Raw genomic sequence first — 21,309 nt, 5'->3', positions numbered from 1 at the left:
AGTAAGCACTTTAGTACTCCTGGTTCCCTTGTCTTTATGTCAGTGGATTTTTGGTCAGATGCCTGAAATAAGGTCTGTGGTTAACACGAGCTTTAGAGGTTTTGACCTTTTGTTCTACGACATAAAATAAATGAATAGATAACCCACTTATGAATTTTTAAGCTTTTAGGTGTCTTGAAAAAGACGGTTGTAAGCAAGTGGCTATATGAGAGTACAGAACGTCATCAAGCCTCGTTGTAGTGGCGATGTTAGGTCATGTGACTGTAGTGGAGTTTGGTTATAGCCTAACATTAGCTTTTTGCTTCTGGGGATTGCATTTAGGCTTCAAAAATCATTGCGTAGATTATCTTGCTGAACAAAAGTGTAAGTATCATAAATGTTTGTTTGCCACAGAACTTATTTTCTGCCATTATACAAAATCCAATGGAAAAGTCCTTTTGGCTTTTTGACAAGGGACCCAGAGCGATGCTAACTTCCAGGTCAGCCTACTCTATGACAATCACCTGACTCTCAAACTCAGCGAAACCAGTGAGCTTGTGGTGGACGACCAGAGGAGAAGGATTGAACACATGGTTCTAGCTATGACAGCAGACAAAGAAGCTACGGATTCTCCAACCTGGATGTTTCACACACATCTTCAACCCTGCAGCACAGAGGATCTAAACAATCAGCACAGTTTTAAGGTGGATACCCAAGATGAGAGACACCAATCCAGTATCTGACCAAATGTCTCCCCTTCTGAGATATGACATTGAGTAATGTCATATCTAATGTGACTTTGAAGAACACATGACATCACAGTGAAGTTGACCCTTGACCTTTTGGATAGAACATGTCATCACTTCATCATTGTGTTTTATGAGGTCACAATGATCTTGACCCGTGACCATCAAAATCTAATCAGTCCGTCTTTGAGTCCAAGGTCACAGGTTTCATTTCAACATTGTGGGGTACACGCATGAACCATCAAACACTTCTGGTGAACTTTCATGCACCAAATTTGCCCTTTCTGCCTAAATTTATGGTGGAAATGTCTTTAATTTTGTCCAAATTAAAGTCCTCTGCTACTTTCACGTTCTAATTGGGGGTTAGAAATGCACGTTCTCAATACTGAGGGAGACGTGTCTCCTATCTTCCCCCTAAAATCTGCGCCTATGCTTGTGTCCAAGTGGACGTTTGTGCCAAATTTGAAGGAATTCCTTCAAGTTGTTCCTGAGGTATCACATTTACAAGGATGGGACAAAGACAGACAATCCAAAAACATAATGCCTCTGACCACGGCTGTCATCAGCGTGGAAGCATAAATCAGACAGTGAGGATTAAACAGTATGCTAATATCCTCTGTGATGCACACCCCATACGGAAAGCAATCAGAACTAATGTACTACTATTAAGAAATGATCAGAGTGTAATCTGTTTAGCAGCCCCCTCACTGACACCCACTTACTATCGTTTTTAAAGGTTTGATTCCCTGAACTGTCATGAAATATTAACTTAAAACTTTAAATGTAATGGCTGAAGGAACACTTTGAAGTGTTTAACTCTGAGAGTAGATGCTTCTGGTCGACTGCGTGACCTGACCTGCGGGGGTCGACCTTTGAGACCCCTGTCGAGAAAAGATCTTTTACATCTCTCGCTCTGGTAGGACAGCAGCGCATTCAACCGGAGATGATAACAGGGGACGGGAAATCAATGCTTTCAGGAGCAGAGAAAAGAGGAAACAGAAAGTTTTCTCTACAGTCTCAGTGCATTTCACCACAGAAGAAAAGACTTTTAGAGATTTTAGAGTCATTTTAGTGAAGAATATACCGCTATAAGTAAGTGCAATAAACCTGAACTGAAAACCTAATCTGAGTGAGTGAGTAGTCCTGTATGCCATGTCACAAATGAGAGGCATATTACTTCTGGTTCACTGAGTTTTATTTCATGTCCACATGAGTAACCCCCCAGGAGTGACCCAGCATGCCAAACAACTGTCCAAAAGAAAAGATTAATAACAATAACCTGGTATATCAGTGCTTTCCACAGTGCTGAGAGAGTCACGTGGCCTCTCGTCATCAATAATATTGCATAATTCCACATTACTCTCTTTCAGAAATGCATTTATTTTTCTTCATGCAGACTGTGTAACATCAGTCAACTTAGAGATCTATAATACCATTTGGAAACATCAAACAGTGTTGTTGTCATCCTAGACTTTCGCCGAATTCTCAGTCTGAACTTCCAGCGAGCAGACAAATCAATACAGCGCATTACTTTGAAGAAACATTAACATTATGGCCTCCTACATGCATCATTGCCGTTTTCTCAAGCAGAAAATGGGCTTTCAAACCTCCGAGCAAGGCTCAGATAATTCCCTTTAGATTTCCTGGTTTTAGCGACGCTGTATATTTCACAAGCTATTCCCTCGTAGACAAAAAAAATAAATAAAAAAAGTCATGGCCACGGTAATTCTCTGTCAAATTGCAGGAGGAAGACTGTGCAGGGGAGGCAGGGTCGGTGATGGAGCGTTCGGCCCTGAGAGGCACGGGGTGACTTGCAGTCATAAAGGGAGTGAATGTCATTTTGCCGCCCCATTTTCACAAGTGTCATTATCGTACACCTCTATGTCCTGGAGACTGGAGGCATCCGTATCGTCCCCTGCGCTGCTCACACTGTTCCTGAAGGCGATACCTCCTATAAAGGGGTACACGCTTCCTGTGAACAGGTCTCTGATGTTATAGTGAGGGAGCTCTGGGTCTTGTCTCTCAGGCTTTGGGATACACTTTCCCTCCATGGCTTTGTTTCTTTGATAGTACTTTGAAAACTTATTGAAGATGATGGTGATGGGCAGAGCCACCACTAAGAGGCCACAGACGATACACAAGGTGGCCACTATCTTCCCAGCCACTGTTACTGGGCAGGTGTCACCGTAACCGACTGTGGTCATGGTGATTGTGGCCCACCACCAGCCTGAAGGAATGGTCCCCAAATCTGTGCTCTCCATTTCTTTCTCAGCGAAGTAGATGAGGGCGGAAAAGATGGAGATCCCAACCGAGAGGAAGAGAAGGAGCAGACCCACCTCATGGTAGCTGTGGCGGACGGTGGCACCCAGCGCTCGCAGCCCGATGGAGTGGCGGGCCAGTTTGAGGATTCTGAGAACCCTCATGAGGCGCAGAACTTGCACCACCTTCCCCACATTTTCCAAGTCCTCGTTCTCCTCTGCGACCTCCTCGTCGGCTGTTTCCAGAGCTAAAGTGGCGTAAAATGGCAAAATGGAGGCAACGTCGATGATGTTTAAGGGGTTTCCGAGGAACTTCCTGCGGGAGGGCGCGACAATCAGCCTGATGATGAACTCGGCAGAGAAACCAGCGATGCAGATCTCCTCCAGGATGGTGAGGACGGGGTCCTCGATGGGTTTCTCGTTGTCGTCCACCTGTTGAAACTCAGGCATGCTGTGGACACACATGGCAACGATAGAGGTCAACACCAAGCTGAGGGAGGCCACGGCGATGATCTTTGAGCCCCTTGAGTGACCTGGATCCTCCAGCCGGAGCCAGACGTAGCTCCTCACCTCTGCACACCAGGCACCTTTGAATTTTGCCAGGTCCTTATCGAGAGCAGAGAGCTCTTCAAAGGAGGAGTCGATGCTCGGCGCATGCTGCTGGTCGTCACTCCGGACGTCCCACTCTCTGTCCTCAATGTACTCCTTCCTCTCGTGGTACCAGTAGCTACAGCAGGGGCTCAGGTGGAGCTCCTGGATTCCCCAGTACTCGATCTCCTGGCTGAAGGAGAAGACGCACGCCTCCTCCATCATGTGAATGCGCCCCGTGTGGTAGAAGTTGAGCACGCAGAGGAAAACCCGGGGATTCCTGTCGAAGTAGTACTCCCTCTCTGAAGGGCTGTAGTCGTCACACAGCTCCAGGATCGCTGCCTCGCTTTGGCAGCACAACAGACGAGCCAGGCGTGTGTGAGGGAAGCGGAGCAGCATGTCCGCATCCACTTGGTGTCGAACCCCTCCCACGTTGAGGTGGACCTGGTCCTCCTCATTCCCTCGTCGGTGGAGGATTTGCCCATACCCCATGGTCCTGATAATACACACACACACACACACACACATTACAACCAGAATTGAAGTATGTCAGATTTATAGATTGTTTCATGCCCCATAAACACATACAGTCAAGATTATAAGTGGTACATTTCTGTGGAGGGGGATGTCTATCAAGAAATATTTGACTGCGCTGTTTGTAGAACACATTAGTCCTCTGAAGGAAAAAAAAATCAATACAACACACAGAGGAAATGGCTTGAGCTGGAGTGAGTGAAGAGGCGTGAGGTGCTGTCACTTCTTCCAGGGCTCAAGTACAGTATTATCACCAGAAGGAATCAAATTACACAGCGGAACAGACTAATTCAGAGGAAATGAGAGGCAACAAGTTGAAACTGAAGCCACACAACATTTTAAGCAATGACTAAAGCCAAAGACTGTTTTTCAGCACGTTTAGATTTCCATATTGTCCTCTTAATATCTACTTTTCTAGAAATTCCGAGCAATATGCTGGCTTGGATGCACACCCATGCATGAGAAAAAAAATTTCTCACCAAACCCTGTTTACAAATAAGTGAATTACTTGCTACATTTTACTATGAATGAATGTAAAAGGTGGAGCTGTCGCGTACCTGCAGTTGGAGCCTTTCTTTCCATGAAAATAACTTTTATCCAGGTGGTTTAGTTTTCACATTCTTGTAAAGTGAGGCAGGCAGCGGGTCGGTGGAGGCAGTGCGGCCGTGCTGCAGCTCCACGGACGGGACAAGAAGAGCTGGAGGCGGGACAGCGGCGCGGCGGCAGTTTGTTCCCTTTTACAGGGAACAGGGAGGGGCGAGGAGGAGGAGAGGAGAGGAGAGGAGGAGAGAGCAGGGGAGGGGAGGGGAAGGTGGGAGGGTTAGTGCACAGGAACACCCTGAGAGAAATTACTGTAATAGGCCTACTATTGACTGTATGCTTATAATAACAGCCTCTAAATAAAGCTGTAGCTCTGTTGTGATATTTAATCTCTGCAATCTATTAGAATATGACATACTATTATTACAGAGTGTAATATTTTATGCATGTTTCATGTTTTATAAATGCATCTATTTGTGTGACTGTACAAAGGGGAGAGCAGGGCACAACCTAAAACATTTTTGTTTGGGCTATTTTCAAAACTGTTTGAGATTATTTCTTTTTTGCTTGTTTGTTTGTTTTATTCTAACATCATGGACATCTCTGCTACAAATAAAAAGTTAGTGGGGTTTTTTTCTTTCTAGAATTTACCTTTACAATTGCACTAAGAAGTGGTGGACGTGAAATGTTACAGCGTATCCCATGGGTGGGGTTAATTGTAACAGGCAGATGGTTAGCTGTAACACTTGCTGGAAAAGTCTGTTTAACAAAATTAATTCAGTACAATGCTATCTATATACTATAGGTCTCCATCTACATCAGAGGAAAAATAGGTATCCATACAGGTATCCATCCATCTTTTAGTCTATCACTGATAGTCAGTGGTTGGACCAATAGATGTCCATAGATTGGGTAACCTAGATCCAAATGTCAAAATATGAGTACTGAATTTATAAATATTGACAAGACTAAAGTATATCTAATTTATTCCCCCCTTAATATTTAGAACATGTACATTTGTTCCCTACAATTAAAGCATGAAAGAAGCAGAGGACTTATATTTTGATGAATCAAAGACATTTCCACTTGAAATTAATGCAGGAAAGGCACAACTTAGCAGGGGAGTAGCAACAAAAACCGGTCCCTGTGCATAAGTAGTCTCCGTGGGCCCCCATCCTTCCGCTCTTGACCTATGTCTCTCCTAATCACCTTTTGATTTTTCTTTTTCACAAAGTCAGTTTTCTTTCTTTCTTTCTTTCTTTCTTTCTTTCTTTCTTTCTTCTTTCTGCTCCAGCAGCATAAAGGCAGATTTATACTTGAGTAAAAGTACAGATACTCCTTGTAAAATATTACTCCAATAAAAGTAAAAATAGCTTAGTCAAAATATTACTTAAGTAAAATTACTAAAGTATTTGCTTAAAAAATTACTTAAGTAAAATTAGCCTACTTAAAAAAAATCTCAGGAAATACAGGAAAGGAAAGTAGCTGTATTGTCATTCTGACGCCATTCTGCTACAGAAAATGTTTATGGCTCAAAAATAAACACATAAAAACAAGAAGCCTCAGAACACAAACTCAGATGCATTCATCAACAAATGAAATTGCTTCATATTGCCAAGAAAACAAATTTCACCCCCCCCCAACTGTATTTTTCTCACAAAAACCCAAATTTCCTTTTCTTGTAGTTACATTTGAACACATCATGAAGTATACACTGCAAGAACTCAAAATCTTACCAAGAATATTATGTCTTATTGTGAGTCAAAATGTCTAATTTCTAGTCAAAACAAATGTCATTCCACTTAAAATAAGACACAACACCTAAAAAGTAACTTGTTTTTAGACAATTTTAATATTGTTTCAAGCAAATTTTCACTCTGGGGCGCCATAAGCCTCCATTAGGTGGAGTTGTGTTGCTACCCCCTCTCCCTTTGGATCTCCGCAAGTGTTGTGAGGACACAAACTTCAACTGAGCCTCCCTCGGCATATGGGTGAGTAGATAATGGCTGAATTTTCATTTTTGGGTGCACTATCCCTTTAATGCTTGTGTGATGGTGTCTCTGTGTCTCACTAGTTGATGGGCAGTGACTTGCGGTGTCAGACACCGAAGAAAGCCGTTCTTAACGTCGGTGGGGTTTCTGTGAAGTGCTGTAAAGTTGAGTTGATTCAAAACACACATTAAACACGGCTTAATAGCAATATTCATTTCATTACAGCTCACAAGGTTCACTGACAAAACAACTGTCTTATATTAAACACTAAACACATTTTACATTGTTTAAATTAGCCTAGCAAATAGCGGAGATTTCCTTTCCAGCATAAATCACACACAAAACTTAAAATGCTATTTTGTGGAGGCTTTATTGTCTTCATAATTTGTTGTTTCTTATCTGTGAAATTAAAGTAAATAAAAGCTGTGTTTCCACTGAGGGAAATGGTGTCAGCTTACAGAAATAGACAGGAGGTCTGCGCCGCCGCAATGTGTAGTTACATTACTAGGGAGGTGCACGTCAGGCTAAACCATAGGTTCAACCCACAAGTATAAATCTTGCTTAAGAAGTCACTTTATCAGCTCTAGTTGCATTTTAAGATGAATCCTAGTGCAGGGGTGGACTAAACCATTTTGTGCCTTTAAAGGGTAAGAGGGGCCTGAGAGAGCTTCCACTAAAACAAAACAAAGCCCCCCCCCCCAGTATTTCCTGGGGGGACTAAAACCTCCCCCATTTCATATGTGTCTCCCCCAATGTTGAATTAAAGTCTGTTAATTGTACTGCAACTGAAGGCAGCTGACCAAAGCCTGTGTGCAGCTGGAGGGGGGAAAGTAAGTAAAATCACACTCTGACATTTCAATCCTCTGCGAGAAAGCACTGCTGGCAGGCTAACTGCCAGAGCAGGCTGTAACGCTGTATTTGGCAGCAGAGGGGAAATACAACATACCTTTATAGTGGCGGCAGTTTAACAAAAAGACTGCTATTGGCTGTCGCTGCACTCAGAACAGTTTGACAATTTGTAATCTATGAAATAATGTGTTTTTTTCCATCTGTGTCATAGCTGAGGGGGTTTCCATCCATCTTTTTATGACTTCAATAAAAAACATTCTCGGTATCTCCGAGTCAGATGTGTAGCCCAAAGCATAAAACTTGCAGGGTGTTTGTGAACTTTCTCTGTTGTACTCCTAAAATTAATGTGGCGATTTAACATCTCTGTTTCCCATCAGGAAAAACACGCATCTGTGCATCTTCTCAGGGTTTGAAAAGTTCTGTCCTGTATTGTAATGGGCCCACCACAACATTTGGAGAGCTAAAGCATTAGTTAAATCCCTAGTGTGTTTTTTTCCAGCTTTTCAGTTGTGAGACTTTGCTGATTTTCTTTGTATTATGGGATGGTAACAGGTGGTAACATTTATCTGTTGCTTTAAGAGAGTGTCCTCAAGTGTCTGTTGCGTCAGTGCAGCCTTTGTTACCTGAACTGTATTCTATTGAGGGCTTATTTTCGTCGCCTGTATGTTTTGTGCAGATTACATTAATAAATTAACCTACTTTTATTGTGTTTTTGCTTGCAAGGATTTTGTAGCACTTTTAGTGGTGTGACAAACTGCTGTCTGCCTCTCCTTTGCCCGCAGTGAAAAACCATGTGCCAGAGACAGCAGAAAACACAAGACACTTTCACACTGAGCTAAAATGAGCGCTCATACTATGGGTAAATAACATAAATAAACTGTCTCACGTAGCATTTTGCTGTTATTGTGTGTGTTTGTGGTGGGCGGGGTGCAGAGGGGAGGAGAGACAGAGTGCGGAGAGTTGAAGAGTTGATGGCGGCTGCACTGCCGATATTAAACAAAGGGGGTTCAATTTGGCCGATTCCCTATGAGTTAAAAAATGCTTTGATTGGCCGGATACAGATCTTTGACATTCCTATGCAAGATTATAGCCTCCTCCTCGGCTGAGCTAGCAGTAGATGCACACTTCCTTATGAGCAGTGATACAGTTAGCAGGTGTAGTTTGGTAGAAAGAAATAGTTTGTACATGAAACTTCTAACAGCAAGGTCTGGGGATTATCTGGAGTAACTGGGTCATGACTTTTGCATACAGAAATTGCTGTGGGGTTTTCAAATGCGCTTTTTTTGGCACTTTTTTTTTTAGCCCCGTTTCCACCAAAGGCTTTCAGTATGGAAGCAAAAGTAACTCTTCAGACATGGTGCCCACACCCTAACGTTTCCACCGCAAACAGTACTCTTAAATATGGGTGGAGTTGTTGTCACTCACTGCTCCGTTTATCGTCCACAGAACGGAGATGCGCACTGACAATTTTAGAACAAAGTAAAACAGGCTGCAGTGAGAGTCTCTCTCCATGGGACATTTAAAAATTTCAGGTTTGTGCATTTAGTCCTTCTCAGGCAAGCTCAGGGGTTTAGTGTTGCCGGAGCCCACAGGAACTACGCTCCACAACGCTTTCTTTCTCCAAGTAAGGATTAGTATATATGCAGTCACATCATCTAGTCGAAATTAATTTATATAAACGCTTAATGATCCACTCATTACTAAAAGTGTTTGTCATATAAAAACTAAAGTAATGGTCAAAGTTGTCGTAGTGAAATTTAAGGTGTGTTGATGGATTCACGTCGTCATCTCATGCATTGAGTAACAAGTTAACGTTCCACCTTAAAAGTTGCTGGCAGTCGGCCTAGTTAATTAAGTTATTTTTTCTCAGACTCCAGCTGCTGCAAGAGCCAGCAAAACATCCTTTCATTTTATAGATATAAAACTCTCCACGGTATGAACAGTGGTTACATGAGCCTCAAAACCAGCCACAGCTCAGCCCTAAGCAGAGTGACTGTCCGCTATTGACCAATCAACAGCCTGCAGTGTTCACAGCTCCACCTTTTAGTACCAGATCTGTGTGCTAGGTACCCCAAAGGAGGGGGGACCAAAAATGGGGATGGAATGGAACGGTTCTATTGTCACCATCCACAACTTTTCACACGGGGGCTTCAAAACGGGGCTTTTGAGCACCACAGTGTCATCTAGTTCCATTATAGTGGAGAGAAGGCAGACATCTCTACAACTATCAACGACAACAGGTAAGAGGAAGAATATGTATTTTTGATTTTGGGGTGAACTGTCCCTTTAAGTCTCGCTGGGGTCTCCCTCCCTCATTTCCTGTCAAAATGCCCAAAACACAACTTGTAAAGTAAGGATATAGATATATATATATATAACACATTTTATTTAATTCCACATTTCAGTTCCATTCTGCACCAGTAAGCTATTAAAAAACATACCTGTAAGCTCCATTTTGTAACTAAGTTTTCTGATTTATTTTGTCTCATCTACACATAGAGGAGATGAAAAAGTTCTAATAAAATTAAGCACTTTAAATTTAAAGGCAGAGTCAGCAATTCTCAAGAAAGACTGTTGACACTGCGCTGGCTGTGGAGCTCAGCCCTTCAGCATGTGTCAGATTTACCATCCCTCCCCTTCTCACTGCCTTTCTTTAAAAGTTATTGGATCAGAATTGCTGACTGCACCTTTAAGCCAACCTTGGACAATCAGCCTCTTTGCAGTGCGTGTTGACACTCACCTCACACGAGACTCCAGGTCCAGACAATTATCCCCATCAGGCTGTAATAGGATCCACCTGTGTGTGGTTGTATATGTTGAGCAGAGACGTCCCTCATCCTGCCCAAAGGGTCGGCCTGGAGAGTTCATTCCCGCCACAAACTTCCTTATAAACCACAAATACAGGGACTCTGCTGTTACCAGTTTCCCACCTCTTGTGCCATGGGTGGAATAGTTGGATTGGGGTTTGTAGTTTTGTTTTTATCCATTGATTTCTCTCAAAGCTTAAGATTTTTCTTGCCACTTTTGAAATGACTCAATCCCTTTCAGGTGGTTTATTCTCCTGATAGCAGTTGGGAACATAGAGGCACAAAAGATGCCCCCTATAAGTAAGTTTTGTCATTTTAAATATGATTTTAATCCTGCTATATGCTGCTTACTGATATAAATGTTCCATCCCAGGTATCATCTCAAAATGCCTGGGGAGCGTCATGCGTGTGGACGTTGGTCCACTTGGAGGGAATCTACTTGAAGTGTCTGCTGTCATTAGTAAGCTCATATTTGATTTATGTATCTATTTAACCTTTTGTTTCACTAGGATTAATCCATCAAACTGAGATTGCTTTTGCAAGGGAGTTCTAGCAAAGATGGCAACCTATAGAGTCTCACATAACCCGGCTTCATACAAATGGCATAAATTTTTCACAAAAAGCAACAGATTCAGTGGTCAAATAGTCCTTAAACTTGTATCTAAAATCTCCCATGCTCCTAATACAATCTAGTTTAAGATGACTCTGTAGCCGACACTGAGATACAGGAGCAAAAACTTTAAAAGCACTCTTCCATAGACTTTAAATATTTCTGAATTTATTGTGTTTCTCCGCTTCGTCTCACTTTAATTCATCCAATCGTCCTCTTTGTCCTCCTCAGATAACTCCGCAATCCTTCTCACACCAAGTTTAGCTTCTCAGTGTGGCTTCAGGATGAACATGGACCAGCTGGGGAACGCCGTGATTTATGCTTCCCTTCAAAACTGCTTTGCTCAAAATGTGGTAAACAAGACTGAAAATATGAATTTGTAGAGCCTGGCCAAATGTTGTCTCTTGACGTGGTGATCATTTCAAGCCATATCTGTGTTTGTAGGGCGATGAAACGTTCACGACCAAATTAAATTTGCGACTGCACGGGAACCAGGTGGATGAGGACGAGCTGTACGAGGTGGCTAAAACATGCCACTATACGGCCTGGGCCTCCAGGGAAATTGTATGTGACCGCGACTATATGGAGGCAAGTGAATACAGCAGGGCTCTCAGGGGTCGTGTTTCAGTCTATATGATAAGTGGCTTTATGTCCCGTGTGAGCATCAAGGCTGGTGCATTGCATGTCTTGGCAGAGGGGAGAGGGGGAGATTGATTATCACTTATGGAGTGCCCTCATTTCTAGGTGTCTGTGAACAGGGCAGCTCCAGATGATTACGCCCTGCCTGAACATCCCATCCTAGGGGCTCATTCAAAATTTGGTGATCCTCGACGAGCTGCTGAGGTTAGACGAGTTCATTTTGCCCCTTAACATTCCAGAAACAACACTCTCAGTATCTACTGTCCTAATATTTGCCTCACAGAAGCAGCCCATAGACGCAGGATTCAGAATCACAACCCTGGTGTTCTTCACCCCTGAGGAGAGGATCATGAAGGTGACCGAGGCCCAGCAACGCGGTTACGGCATCTCAAACACCCCCACGAGGCTGGTTCTGCGAAGCCCAAAGACCTCACCTGAAACGTACACCCAGAATGTGAGTAGACCGTGGTTCACTAAATTTTAAACAAGCCTCACTTGATATCTTGCTCCTCAGGCAGGCTCTGGTTGAATTACTCGCAGTCCATTAGATGACTACTTGCTTACACTTGCAGCCTGTAAACTATTGGATTTAGATCAAGTAATGTAATCAGACTGCATTTAAATGGATTACTTTGTCTCAAACCCAGTTGGCACGGTTAAATACGTTCAATAGGCTGCTTTTGTTTTATTTATATCCCTCATTATGTTGAAATTACCCACATCCTGAGAGATTAAATTATCTCTTGTTACAGCAATAAGTGGACTAAAGGAAGCATTTACATACAAAGTGTTGTGTAACCTCACCCCGCAGGTAGCAGGGGTGCCCATGACGGTGCTCAAAACCTCGACAATATTTGAAAAGAAGTGGCTGGTGACTCGAATCGATGCAGGAGCTGCGTGTCCAAGACTGGAGGGTAATGTTTGAACAGCAGGCATGGCCGTAGTCACTGCTGAGGTCATGTCTTCAGTGTTTTCTCTGGGAATTTGGGGCTCTTTATTGGGTGTTTCAGAGGTTTACTGCCCATAATAAAAAAGGAAGTATTATTATTGTTATTGTTATTATGATTATGCTAATTTTACGTTCATACATATATTTTGAGTTTCTGATAGAGCATGTTTGAATGGTCAAAACTTTTTGTTTTCGTTACTGTCTGTGCTGAAACATCTGTATACACCCCCTGTCTGAAACACTTAGCGCCTGTCTCTTTAATCCCCCCTCCCGAAGGAGCATAGTCTGCTCTAATTGGTCAACATTTTCTGCACCATCGTGTCTCTGCACGTTCACTGCAGCCAGGGAATGGCTAAACAAGAACGGCAACGTTTTCTACTGTTGAAAAATGGCCAATAAAAGTAACCCGCAGCTCAGTCTCCAGAAGAAAATATTTGAATTGTACATTTCTGAAAACAACGAATTTGTTACTTCCGCATTTCACGTATTTTCTAAAGTGACTTAATATAACATGACTTTTGTCATCCAAAGGTGGAGACCACCGCCAGTTTGCTTGTGGCGACCATTTATGAAGTTTCCACCGGTGTTTGTGGCCCCAAACCTTGGTGTGTTTTGGCGACACATAACAGCCCACCCGTCCCTGCTTTTCCAGCGGCTTTTGTGCCAAACGTGGTGGTTTTACGCCAAAACGTGATCTTTTCCTAACCATTAACAAGAGTTTTTGTGCCTACACCTAACCACAGCTTCTAAGTGTCGAGTCATTAAGGGTTTTTTTTTTTTTTTTTTTTAAACACACACTACAAAAGTTTGTACAAATGTAATGTATCTGAATTGTAGAGCGGTACAATCCAGACCTTTTTGTAACCGGGCATGTTCGAGTACGGAAATTCAATTGTAAAAATAATATCAACAACAACCAAAACTGCATGATGCCCCAACACATTCTCACTCCGACTTGGTCACACATCGACGTTTGGTCAAGGACCTCCAGATACAACATGCAAGGTACCCTGGATGCATTGGTTGTCGATGTTTTGGGACGCCGAGTCAAGTTCTGCTTGTCGCATGCATTGTCTTCTTTAAAAATACACTTTCGTTTTCACTGGAAATTTACCGTTTATACAGTTGTATTGGACTTTCGCCACCTTAACCATCGTTCTTGTCCAGTTGCGTTTCCCTGTGACTCCGCCAAGTGCCGTTACACTAAGAGTGACCAGTCGTATATCATGGCGACGTTTAAGGACAGCTTTTTTTGTCAGTGTCTGACACCACAAGTCACTGCCCAAACGTCGGATTTCGGCAACTTTGAAGTGAGATGGGTTTGGTGTCCCTGACATTAGCATGTAGCTTCAAGCAGCAGTGTAGGCTACATAATGTAAAAACACGCAGTAGCGTGCCTGGGGTAGTTGACCATATAAAGATATCTATTACAAGCTCAGTTTGTCTCGACAGAAGGAAAAAAGGTGGAAAACTGAGTATTCAGAATAGTCTGGAGCCTGAGGTTTTTGCCCACATTTACGTGTGCTTGCTTATTTGAAACTTTAGCCAAGTTTTATTATAAACGGATACTGTAATATCTGACAGAACATATAAAAGCAAGATAGGTCCCCTTTAAACTTGCACATAGTGGGTATTTTAATACCAATTTCAGTATTTTTAGACTTTGTATATTCAAATTTCTCCACTAGAATAACATGGACTCATCATGACTTCAGTATATCTAAAACCTTGGTTATATGCCCCTGCCTATAAAATATTAAACGTGTCCACGTTGGGTCTTTCCTCATCTAAGTGCTGTATGTGTTTGTGCACAGGAAGTGTTTCCTTCACTCCAGACTCAATCAGCTGGTTCCTGCCAAAGCACATTGACCCGCTGATCTCTGGCCAGTTCCAACTGTTAGAGGTGCACATGGGCGTCGATGGCAAGAGGCTCGACGCTGCTGAGATGGCTGCCAGACAATACTCACTGTCTGTAAATGATGTGTATATCGTTGTTGAAATTCCAGTTGGGGCTGACGGTGGCCACTTCAAGGTCAGACATGTACTTTTTCTGCATTTGTTTGAATTCAACTTCAAGAGACAGTTCTGTGCAACTAAAATCTGTGGCCGTATTCATAAACATTTGGAAAACACTCTGAGCCTAAACATTTTTAGTAAGGAGTCTTAGCTTAGAAGAGATTTAGGGAAATTCTCAGAGCAACTCTAAGCAAGAAGGGGGACACAAACTTTATCTTAGTAAGAAGGTGTGGCTGACCCCCATTGCTAGGTATGATGCAGTCTATTGTCAGATGTGATTGGTTGTCACAGACACACCCTTTTGTGAGCCTGCATGGTATGGATACCCAGTGGAATTGAAATGAACTGCATCATGATATGAGACTGAAAGTGTTCACTGTTACTGTGATCACTCTGCTGATGGAAGGCTGCAACAGACACAAGTCATCACTGCTGCAGTGCTGCATTTTTCCAGTTTTCCAAAAATCTTAGTGTTGTGATCATTTTTATTTCTGGCGTGATAACGTTATGTGTAGGGTCTGAAATGTGTGCGAATCCTTAATGAGATCAACCACAACCATTATTCCTGTATGATCTAATCTGTAGCATTTCATTTACTCATCATTCAGCGTTCGGAGAATATTTCTCCGACCTCTTTGTGTTTCCACTAAGTCCTCCTTTCTATTCCTAATAGTTTGTCATCTTAGGTGCTCATTTATGGGCTAAGATAAGTCATCTTTGCCAAGACCTGGGGCTGTATTCACAAAGCCTCCTAGTGCTAAGAGTTGCTCCTACTGACAAAATTCTTAGAATTGGGACGTTTTCTTAAAATTTCCCCTTAAAGTTAAGACTAAGTCACTGTAAAGATAAAAGTTTATTCACAGAGCATCTTGGCCCTAAAGAGAACTTCTAGGGTGAAAAACTGTTGGGAGCAGAGAGGAGGCTTAAGAGGCTTAAAATGGTGGAAAAACAAAGAGGTCAGAAATATTCTCCAAAAACTGGATGACAGTGAGTAAATGAAATGCTACAGATTAGATGGGGAAAATGTCTGGTTGATGTCATTAGGGATAAGCATACAATTCCCACCTAACGCTACAACACCAGAAATAAAATTACCACAATACTAATACCTAGAAAACTGATTAAATGCAACAGTACAGCAATGATGACTTGAGTCTGTCTCAACCTTCCATCAGCAGAGTGATCACACTAACACTTTCACAGTCAGCAGTTCATTTCATTCCTACTGGGTGTCCACACCTTGCAGACTCACAAAAGGGGGTGTCTGTGACAACCAATCACATCTGTTAAAAGAATACCTAACAACCACACGTCCTCACTCACTAAGGTAAAAGTTTCTGTCCCCTCCTTAGAGTTGCTCTGAGAACTTTCCTAAATCACTCCTAAGCTAGGACTCCTACTCAAAGTTTTTAGGCTAAGTTAGGAGTCCTCAGAATATTTTGAGTATGGCCCCTTGTCTTAACTTTAAGGGGAAATTCTCAATGTCAAGAATTTAAGAATTTTCTTAGAATTTTGTCATGAGGAGAAACTCTTAGTACCAAGGAAAACATAACCTTCCTTCCTTTCCTTGTTAGTACTAGGGAGCTATGTGAATATGGCCCCTGTTTCATAGATGAGCAAGACTGATGGGTGAAGTCAAAGACTGGATTGCAGCCGCTGATGAATCTATAAGTGGCGGATCACTTGCAACTCTGGTTAAGTCGTCTCAAGGTCCAATTCAAAAAGTGCATGTATGCGCTGTAATATTATTGGTTACAAAATTTTGCAGCTGAGCACAATTTGCAGCAGAGAGAAAAACTTACATCTCCAGACTGCCAGCAACAGGTCCAGACTGAGATGCAGATGCTCTTTATAACCCCAGGCAGTGTATTATGTATAAATGTGACACAGACAAATGCACTCCTGTTACCATTTGCATAGGAAGGGGACCATTTTTGTCCAAAACGTGTACATTTTACCTCATTAAAATGCATTCAGATTGCACAGGAGCACTGAGGCAGTATTCCCTTGGCTATGCAGTTAGGAGTGCATTTCAACCGTTGCATGTGTTTTAAGAATTAGTTTCTTTTTGTCTAATTTGTGAAAATTTCAGTCCTGAAAGCTGCACGATTTGTCTTGTGAATTTGCCCCTCAGTGCCACACTTCTGCATATATGCATGTACTGTATGTTCTGTAAATCTGGGTTTGTTGTCAATAATGTATGAAGGATGTTTGATTTTGCAGAGTCATGTTCAGGATGGTCAGTACCTCACTACTTATACGATTGAGCCGATGCTTGAGTTGCTCTGGACTGAAGACGCCACTCACGAGGACACAAGATACAAAGTCCTCTTTCCTATCACGACACCATTAATGTCTCAACCTCCGCAAGTTATCGACAGTGAGTCTTTTATCATTGTACTTTAGTTTTGTTTTAACATACAGCAAGTTGCCTTCATTCCTCTGTATTTCTGCCTTACAGACACTGTTCCCAAGGAGCGGATATTTAAGGTGCTGCTCGGGCCTTTCGGCACTGATGTGGCACTAATGAACATCACCCTCCCCTCTGAGGTTTTGTCAGTGGCGGACTGCAGTGTCAGAGGCTTTAATGTCCTGGAACACATGTCCCCTAACGGCAGCTCAAAGGTCTTTACACTTGAAGTGCCCTTCACGGACCATGCTGTACTACAGATGGTGAGCTTTACTCTCAACTTGGGAAATGAAATGTAAAAAATTCATTTTAATTTCGGCTGCTAATCTCTCTCTGTATGTCCCAACAGAGAGATCAGGGGATTACAGTCTACTCTCTACACCTGACCTTTGGCTTGCTGGTCCTACCAGAGTTTGCTCCATTTTCTCTCAATGCATATCTGGAGGCTAGATTAGTAGACGTTGGTCTGTACTCATGGATATGACGATTCTTTCATCACAAAATGCGTAAAATTAATCTAACAGCTGTATTTTTTTCCCCTCTGCAGTTCCTCCCTCTGTCTCTGGTGGCTGTGATTATCAAAACTTCTACGTCCTGGTGAAGTATGGAACCCACAACTTCCAGACCATGGTTGGAAGACAGATGTTGACCCCCAGGCTGGCTCAGGAGTACGGCCTCATGGACAATGGCACACACTTCAGTTTGACAGTACCATTTTCTGCCTCCGACGTTGTGATCGAGGTACGATGAGGGTCTGCTCTTCTAACTGAAGTGATGGATGTGCAGGGATTTATCTCGGTGCCATTTGTTTTCGAGATATCAACCTCCATATAATATAACGTTTTATTTTGTTCTTGACACCATCCCAGGCTGTTGAGTCATCATCCATCAGGAGCAGGCTCGACGTGGCTCTGAGGAGTCCAGAAACCAACACAAATATCCAAGAATTCTCTGTGGCTTGCAATTTCATCTCAACACTGACTGGTTTGTGAGAGAAAATGTTTCTCATGTCAGACAGAACTCCCAACATGTACTAATGGCTGATCCTCTCTTTCAGAATGTTTCCCTAATGGGACCATGACGGCTCTGGCAATGAAACTAGAGTCAGTTCCCAGTCTGAACCCCAGTCAGCTCACCCTCAATGACCCCAGCTGTGGTCCCACCTACAGCAATGACCACTACGCTTATTTCGTTTTCACTGTGAACTCCTGTGGGACAACCAGAAAGGTAGCATCCGACTAAATATTTCTGACGCTGACTAGTAATGCTGAGACTGACCATAAGTGTTTCTTCTTTTTCCCTTAGTTTTTGCCAAACATGATGGTGTATGAAAATGAAATCTCTCTGCCAGATGAACTTATAATGAAAGGGGAATCAAAGACGGATGAGCCGGAGTATGAGTGAGTGTCTTGAAACTTTTTTAAACACATCAAGCTGAGATGAGTTAATCGTCAAAGAACACACATTCAAAGCTCTCGTGAGTCAACATTCCCTCATCACAGCTTCTCTAATGTGAGCTGTAGCTGCATTTCAGTAAACTGAGCATCTCTGGGTTTTAGACTTTAGTCGGACAAAACAAGTAAAATTAAGACGTCAACTTGAACATTTTATAGACCAAAACTATAAATTGAGAAAATATCTGTGGTTAAAAGCTACAGGTGGTGACTTGTATAAAGTTTTTTTTTTTTTTTTTTTTTTGTATTTCCTAAAACTGTCACTATATTCACACAGCACTAAATGAGAGAGCACTGGTGCTGCCTTGGCTGAAAACGCCATGCTGTATTGCCCTCTTGAGTGGCAAAAATGAGAATGTGCCCTATCAGCTGCCCTCTTGAATGATGAAAACAAGCAGATGTGCCCTCTTGGCTGCCCTCTTGATTGACAAAAACGAGCGGATGTGCCCTTTTGGCTGCCCTCTTGTCCCCATGTCATGCAGTAGGTGCCCTTTTTTGCTTTTTCGCCTCTGCCATTCAAACATCCTGAGTCCGTCACTGTGAGAGAACAAATCTGTGAAAAACATCATACATTTTTAATGGCCTTACTGCATGTGAATAATGACAGCCAATGAGAGCCGAGGAGTCTCTAACGAAGCTGTCAATCAAATGCACTGCGATCAAACTAGGCAGCACTGATCAAATATGAATCAAGATTCTGTGACTGCAGTGAATATTTCTTGCCTCAAATGTTTTCTGAAACTTATTTTAGCGTACTGTTTAGCTGCGAAATGAGTTTGGGACCCGGCTGCCATGTTAAACAGTCGAGCCGAAACACGATACCGCCCACCAGCATAAGCAAACTTCTCATTTTCCAGCTAAACAGTATAATATTTGGACAGTTTGACCACAGTTTACGAGCAGAGATTTAATGCAACACTTTGGAGTGAACGAGGCCACTGACAAATCGAGACTTATTTTACTGTCACATGCATGTTAAATGAGTATTTCTGAAACTCTCATGGGTCCCTGTCTCTTCAGGCTCAAGGTTTTTTGTTATTATGACATCAACACAAACCACGCTGTGGCCTTCAACACCAGACCCCGCAGGAGTGAACCATATGCTGAAAATGCAAGAGGGAAGCTGCAAGTTGCAATAAGACTTGCTACGGGTAAGAAGTTCTGATTATGGGATTGTTTTCTGTTTTTTCAACACTGGGAATCCTTTAATTCTCCCTCTGCCTGAAGCCACAAACACATTTAAGAACTCTCCCAAAGCCAGAAAGCGAGGGCAAAATAATTCTACTTCCCATCATGTCAGCATGTTGAAACACAGATCTTCATGGATAATGCAAAGAGACATAAATCAGATTTTTACTAAACTGAATAATGTTGGCTTTTGGGGTGTCTTGGACAGTCGTGCAACTCTCCTAAAGACAAAGGAACACTGATGGATTCAGTCAGGGGGGGCGACCGCACTAAAGTGCCCTCTTGAGTGGCAAAAACGAGCTGATGTGCCCCTTTTTGGCTGTTAATTAAGAATCAAGGACGAAGACTATTTTGCCATACATGGGACACGAGCTTCTTGCGCACCAATGGGGCCCCATGTCATGCAGTGGGTGCCCTTTTTTTCCTTTTCGCCCCTGCCCTTCAAACATCTTGAGTCTGTCACTGCAAAAGAAGCAATGGCATGTTCCTAAATGACTGTGGTGTGCTTTAAAGACAGGAGGCAATCCTGCAAATAGGTCTTGAACTAATCGTGTTGGTCAAACTAATTCAACTTCTGACTTAGGTTTAAAATGAGTCAGTTAAATTCATCATCTTAATGACCAAGTTGGCGAGTGGGACATTGTACTTTCAAGTTAAACTCATTCATTTATCTGCAGGTTCTGTGTACAGGCCATTTCTATTCCTGTCTGAATCCATAATGATTCAGGTCAACATGTTCTGTGTCTCTTTCTCTAGACGACTCCTACAGCGCCTTTCACAGAGTGGAGGATTATCCAGTCGCACAGTACCTACAACAGCCGCTGTATTTTGAGGTGGAGCTGATGAAGTCTGCAAACCCTGACGTGTCCTTGGAGCTGATGTACTGCTGGGCGACGCTGGACAGTGACAGGACGTCCCTACCCAAATGGGACCTCATTATTGGCGGGTAACTTATTAATTGTGCCCTGCTGGGATGTTTGCCCACATATACAAACTGTAACTGTCAAACTGAGACATGGACATTGTCCTTTTGCCTCATAATGGACACAGTGTCATCAAGGGGGGCTCATTTTGCAGACTTCCACACCTTTTTATCCAATTAAAGTGCACTAGTGGGCACTTAAGATTTTAAACTTGTTTTTTTCCCCATAGCTGTGCAAACCCAAGAGACCCACACCAGGTGATCTTCCATCCTGTTTGGCCTGATGCCAGAGTTCAGTATCCTTCGAACTTCAAGCGCTTTGAGGTCCCAATGTTTGCCTTCGCCCAAGACAAAGACAACTTGAGTCACCAGGTAACTTCAGCTATAAGAATAAATGTTCTTGTGCTCCTTTTTGTTTTATGCTTCAGATTTAGGAAAACAAACTGTAAATATAAATAACAGTAGCCATAAACCTCTGTCTTGTAGGTGTATGTCCACTGTGATGTGGAGGTCTGTGATGCCAGAAATCCAGTGGGTGGAGCTTGTAAAGTGCAGTGTTCAAACCAGGATGACAGAATCAAAGGTATGACCTTTCACACACTGATCAATATACAAGAATGCACTAGCAGAATTGTTCATTTAAAATTTGTTTTTCTTCCACAGGTCAAAAACGTGCTGTTTCAGATGGTCACATTTTCACACAAGTGTCATCAGGACCCATACTTATAAACTAACATCCTAATAAAAGATTTTAAAACTTCACACTTGCATTGTTTTTCTTGGAAATATTTACCTGGAGATGGATATCTTTCAGCTGTGATTGTTTTTC

At 42.5% G+C, this 21,309-nt stretch overlaps 2 protein-coding genes across 3 annotated transcripts; one reads left to right on the top strand and one right to left on the bottom strand.

The window, feature by feature from the left end:
- Positions 1–1,912: 1,912 nt before the first annotated feature.
- On the bottom strand, positions 1,913–4,796 carry LOC125896972 (potassium voltage-gated channel subfamily S member 3-like). The gene is made up of 2 exons (XM_049589975.1): positions 4,663–4,796; positions 1,913–4,067 (listed from the first exon to the last, which is right to left on the bottom strand). The coding sequence occupies exon 2, from the start codon at positions 4,061–4,063 to the stop codon at positions 2,561–2,563; it is 1,503 nt and encodes a 500-aa protein (XP_049445932.1). The 5' UTR covers positions 4,064–4,067; positions 4,663–4,796; the 3' UTR covers positions 1,913–2,560.
- Positions 4,797–10,336: 5,540 nt separating this feature from the next.
- Positions 10,337–21,214, top strand: LOC125896976 (uncharacterized). 2 transcript variants are annotated; one of them, XM_049589979.1, is made up of 21 exons: positions 10,337–10,448; positions 10,534–10,592; positions 10,666–10,752; positions 11,134–11,255; positions 11,347–11,490; positions 11,647–11,745; positions 11,825–11,995; positions 12,353–12,455; positions 14,305–14,522; positions 16,730–16,886; positions 16,968–17,179; positions 17,266–17,380; positions 17,464–17,657; positions 17,786–17,900; positions 17,974–18,143; positions 18,222–18,316; positions 19,391–19,521; positions 20,315–20,504; positions 20,711–20,852; positions 20,967–21,063; positions 21,144–21,214. In XM_049589979.1, exons 1-21 carry the CDS (start codon positions 10,426–10,428, stop codon positions 21,212–21,214), a joined length of 2,715 nt encoding a protein of 904 aa, XP_049445936.1. In that variant the 5' UTR covers positions 10,337–10,425. The 2 variants fall into 2 exon arrangements, with proteins under 2 accessions (XP_049445936.1, XP_049445937.1); XM_049589980.1 differs by having other exon boundaries at positions 10,339–10,448; positions 10,557–10,592.
- The last annotated feature ends 95 nt before the right edge of the window (positions 21,215–21,309 follow it).

The sequence above is a fragment of the Epinephelus fuscoguttatus genome, linkage group LG11, assembly GCF_011397635.1.
Source record: "Epinephelus fuscoguttatus linkage group LG11, E.fuscoguttatus.final_Chr_v1".
Lineage (NCBI taxonomy): Eukaryota > Metazoa > Chordata > Actinopteri > Perciformes > Serranidae > Epinephelus > Epinephelus fuscoguttatus.
Note: the sequence above shows the minus strand (reverse complement) of the source record. Positions and strands in the feature narration are given on the sequence as shown.